Raw genomic sequence first — 5,177 nt, 5'->3', positions numbered from 1 at the left:
AGGAATGCTCAATTGCCATTTTGTAACAGGAACCAAGGGATGTCAAGGCTGTCTCACTCAAAGCAGTTCACAGAGGATCAAAGATCAGGAGTCTTGTGCTCCTAGTTGTAAGGCTGACCTCCTAGCCACTGAATTGTTTTCTTTCCAAATAATACTCTGTTGTACAAGCATGTCCTGCAGTGGTGCAGCCAAGCCAAATAACCAAAAGGAAACCGACAGAAGAAAGGGTCCTGCTGTTGTGACAAGTACCCAGGAAAAGGTTTTAAGACTGCGCACTCTGCTTTTAGAATCAAAATACATATTTAACTTCTGGGGTTTTATCTCATGATAACTTCTGGGGTTTTATCTCGTGATAATTTCTAGTTTTAGAAATGAGCCAGCAGCAGCAAGATATAAGTCAAAATATAGTATGGTTAAATAGCAGCAGTAGTAATATACTTCCAAGCTGTCTTGGTGAAGTGACTACTACATTATAGTGACCAATTTCCTTAAAGGAATGTGAATGCACCCAGATCTGTGTGGGTTGGTAGTTCTGGGACAAGTGTACATCTGGAATTTTTACATCTGCTAAAAAGTCCAAATTCAGTTAAAAATGTGTGAAAGGCAAGAGCCCTTATTTCAAGATAAAATACCTTGAGGGTTTAATTGGCAGGATTAATGATTTTAATTGGATTTCCTTCAAGAAGAATTGTAGTACCAGAGGACTTGTCAGCAGTAGCGGAAACTACTGCTTGATGTTGGCTGTAGCTTCATGCCTTGAGGACAACTTCAGATAACTGCTTGGTAGAACAGAGCATTGGCCATGAAGTCGATTTTTAGCAGTGACACAACACAAACTAGAAACTGCTGTTTCTGTTGTAATTTCGAACATCAGAAATTCTCTGTTGTATCTTGAGATTTTTTGTTTGTTTGTTATTCTCCCCTCCCTTCCTGCAGACACAGCCTTGGCAAGACCTACAACATAGTTCTGGGATCTGGCCAGGTGGTGGTGGGCATGGACATGGGCCTTCAAGACATGTGTGTTGGGGAACGTCGGACAGTTGTTATTCCACCTCATCTTGGTTATGGAGAAGATGGTGTTGGTGAGTGAAACCTACTCCACATCCACTTAGCATCTCTTGGGTAACTGAACACAAGTATGCGCGTTTTGTTACTTGCTGTGTGAGGGGACATAAGGTAAGTGTCCTACTGTTTGAATTGGATTTTTTAAAGACTTTTTTCATTTCATTATTTTAGACAACCCCCCCATTTCCCCAGTGAAATAAACATACTGTCTGTGCTGTGGTGTAACTCACGCTGTTACTGTGGGCAGTGTAAAGACCATCCCAGTCCAGACGGGAACACACGCCCTCAGTAATATTGCTTTGTCAAAGCAGAAAGCTCCAGGCACTCTGGTGTTGCAGAGGGGTGTAAACGCTTATCTGCATGGTAGGGAATTGGGTATTTATGCTTGGACATACGACGTGTTATTCAGGAAATGAAACTGAAGGGTACTCTTCAGCACCAGTATTTTAGAAATTCAAGGAAAACTCAGAATTCAGAAACTACATAAACTGATTGTAAGGTGTGAAACAGTTCATCGGTGCTGTTGAAACCCCAGCACTAACACACGTAATGCAGTTTGCCCTGGTTTAGAGCATGAAGGACCACAATAATAGAACAATATAGAAGTGACAAGAACTCTCATCTCCCAGTATGTGTGGTTGTTGCCTGTCTTATGAGTTAAAAGACTTGAGGGAAAGGAGACTATTGGGAGATCACCAACACCAACAAACTCTGATACATGAGTACAGTTGCATGAGTTGCAATGTTCTTTGAATCACTCTAGAACAGTTTGTATTTTATAAAGACTGTCAGGCATCGTGTGCCAAGCTTAATGGAGAATCAGTCTGTGATAAGAGATGAAGAAATATTTTCACTTTTAACTGTCTTCCATGAAAAATTATGAGTATTATACATGCAACATTTTATAGTATGATATAAAATTGTATAGTTACAGATAATAAATTTAAAATTTTCCTCATAACATAAAAAGTCTGCTGTGTTAAAAATGTAATAAACATTATAAACTTACCATAGGCATTTGCCATCATTAAAATTACATTGATACGCACGGTCTGAAACACTGCCTGAGTGTTAGTGTTTTGGTGTATACCCAGATGTCTGAAGAGATTGCTCATTCACTACTGGACAGAAGTTAGAGGTGACCTCAGTTTTCTTTTTCAAGAAGGAATTAAAACTCCTTCCATGGTTTCTGAGAGGTAACAGCCCAAGCTGTTACAACACCATTGAGTCGGTCAGTAGCGCCTTGATACCCAGCGTGTCGGTGAGATAAAGAAAAATTGATTATTTCTCACTGTTTTACCTTTGTAGTTAAAAAAATGGATGCAGTTTTATTATGAAAGCTTCCTTTGTTTTGATCACCTCTGCTGAAGTGAAAAGAAAGATTTGGTGGGCTTGGGATCACTGGGCTTGAGGATCGCAGTAGAGAACCTGTTGGAGCAGGAAGAGAAATTTAATTATGGATTAAAAGCAAAGACACTGTTCAATGTAAGTGACGAAAAATACCCTCTTTGCCGTTTGTTGTGACAGAAGGAGAAGTGCCCGGTAGTGCTGTATTAGTTTTTGACATTGAACTGCTGGAACTGGTGTCTGGCTTGCCTGAAGGATACATGTTTGTATGGAATGGGGAAGTCTCTCCCAATCTTTTTGAAGAAATAGACCAGAATCATGATGGAGAGGTTCTTCTGGAGGAGGTAAGCTGAAATGGTGAACACACTTGCAGTGGTTTTCTCCTGCCACCATCAGTGCAGATGTTGAAGAATGAGGTCTCTCCCCTTCTCTTCTTCTCACATTGTGTTTGTTGTCAAGTTAACAGGACGGCAGCATGTCAAATAAAACATGGTTATTTAGCTTTAGAGATGGAACGTAAAAGAAAAAAGAAATACAAGAATGGCCATACTACTTAAGATAATGTACTGTTGTGGTCTTCTTGGTCAACAGAAGGTTGACCAACAGGTTAGGGCACAGATGTTAGAGGCAGAGTTGGTATTCAGCGGTCCGTCCCTGTACCAGCCTTCTCAGTCTCTGTTATTTGGAGGTTTATGGTGAATTCTTGAGCCAAAGCTGAGCCTGCAGCAGAGCATCCAGGAGCTGTCTGATCACTCCTGCAGCCTGGCAGTGCCTGTGGCTGCTCCTCCCACAGGTGAATTGTGTGCTGTGGGAACAAGGCCTTCTTGCCTGCTTTTCTCCCCCAGTGTGAGAATGTCATTGGGTGCCCTGATTGAGAGCCACTTCCCACACCATCTCTCAGAATATAAACCTCTGGGAGGTTTTCCTCTCCATTTTCTCTTAGCTGAGGAGGTCTATTTTTTATTCTCTTCTTCAGTCGTCTTTGTTGCCTTTCTCTATCATTCTGTTTTCTGTCCTTGCTTGTTGGAGTAGTGCTGCCTGCAGCTCTCAAGGTGCAGGCTGTGGACTATGGAACAGCGTGAGGTGCCTTCCAGCATTTTAGCAAGCCAATGGGGTAAAACCAATATCTTGTTTTCCCTCTTCCTAGCATTCTCTTCCACCTCTTTGTTTTCCTTCTTTCTCCATCTTCTCTCTTGTGTTTACCTCCACTTCTGTCCTTGCAGAGAAGAAAAGAGCTTTTATCAGCCTAGAGACTGAGTGAGGTGGGATGTGACTGTTGATATCTACGTCCTTCTGGTCACCTAGTGAGGAGGAGAAGCCAAGGAGAAATGAGAGGATGCTTGGCCTAAAAGGTGTAAAGGAATGTCAGAAATAGCTTTTGTTGCTGAAGCTTATTTAACAGCGCCAGAGATAACAGTAATTGGAAAAATTCTGTTTGAATGTGGACTTCTGTTTTTGTTGGCAAGCCAACAGTATGACTCCTGTTGGTTGTTGTCTAATCACCTTGAATAACTTCAAACGTATAAGGAAAAGAATTTTTAGGGAAAACTAACCTTAAAACTTTGCAACCTTCCCCACCATGGAGTCAAGTGAGGAATAAGTGAGGAAATTCCTGGTGAGCTCTACAAAGAGTGATGTAACCTCACATGTCTGTCCAATTTAGGTTATAACAGTGTACTTTTATGCACGCTTAGTAAGTAGTAAAATGCTGAATAATCAAAACAAATAAATACCATGTTTGTAAATACTCTTCAGTTTTAAATGTCTGTTTCACTATGAGCAGCTTTCTCCTATTTCTCTCTGCTTAGTTTTCAGAGTACATTAAAGCTCAAGTTGATTCTGGCAAAGGGAAACTAGCTCCTGGTTTTGATTTTGAAAAGATTGTTAAAAATATGTTCACCAATCAAGACCGGGATGGAAATGGTAAAGTTACCACTGAAGAATTCAAGCTGAAAGACCAGGAGGCCAAAGAGGAACACGATGAACTGTAAAGATAAGAAAAAAAGAAGAGTCCTGAGCTGACCTAATGTTCAGACGTGTTTTACTTGGAAGAGGTTTCGGCAAGCGTGTTCCTGTAAGGGTAGCACTCGTTAGGTAGCCTGTGCCTGCCTATGCCTATGTGCTGGCAGGCTGGTAAAATAGGAAGAGATTTTCAGTTGGAATTGTTAGGTATATCTGAAAAAACTGTTAAGTGCCTCAAGATAGGGTGTATAAACGGATAAAGAGTGTACTGCCACACGTCGTGTCATGAACCATGTATGTGGTTCTGGTTTTATGCTAAAGATTAGAAGTCATCATTGAATACAGTCACTTGGATGGATGGGTGGTAGGGAGAAAACTTACCAAGTGCTTTTAAAAGAGTTTTAAAAAACCTTCTATATCCAGAATATTTCTGCAGAAGAAACCAGAAAATATTCCCCGTGAAAATAACCTGTAAATATTTTCAGACATTCAGCCCAGTTCCTTTCAGAAGGCATGAGCATCTTTCCAGCAGCTGAACAAACTCATGCGAGTATTTGCCAGCAGGAACGCTGATGTGCAAATTGGAGAATGTGCAAATGGTAGCTATACCATGGCAAAATTTCCATAAGCTGTGAAATAAATTAAACAGGCCTAGAATTGCAACCGTGTATGTGTTAGGCATTCCCTTAGAAAATAAAAAGTTTGCTACCGTCTGCATTGTATTTAATGAATAACCTTGACTCTTCCTGCTGGCCTGTTGAAACAGCATTCCAATCAGTGATTCCCAAACCTTTCTAGTTGCA

General features: G+C 40.8%; 1 protein-coding gene across 1 annotated transcript in view; it reads left to right on the top strand.

Moving 5' to 3' along the window:
- FKBP9 (FK506 binding protein 9, 63 kDa) overlaps positions 1-4,614 on the top strand; it is a 16,178-nt gene extending 11,564 nt beyond the window's left edge. The window contains exons 8-10 of the mRNA XM_010188039.1: positions 937-1,082; positions 2,593-2,756; positions 4,221-4,614. Of these exons, the coding sequence (XP_010186341.1) occupies positions 937-1,082; positions 2,593-2,756; positions 4,221-4,403 (493 nt within the window). The 3' untranslated portion in view covers positions 4,404-4,614. The remainder of the gene's footprint in view (positions 1-936; positions 1,083-2,592; positions 2,757-4,220) is intronic.
- Positions 4,615-5,177: the final 563 nt, after the last annotated feature.

The sequence above is a fragment of the Mesitornis unicolor genome, unplaced genomic scaffold (genome assembly GCF_000695765.1).
Source record: "Mesitornis unicolor isolate BGI_N332 unplaced genomic scaffold, ASM69576v1 scaffold44657, whole genome shotgun sequence".
Taxonomy (NCBI): Eukaryota; Metazoa; Chordata; class Aves; order Mesitornithiformes; family Mesitornithidae; genus Mesitornis; species Mesitornis unicolor.
This window is presented reverse-complemented; position numbering and strand designations above follow the sequence as displayed.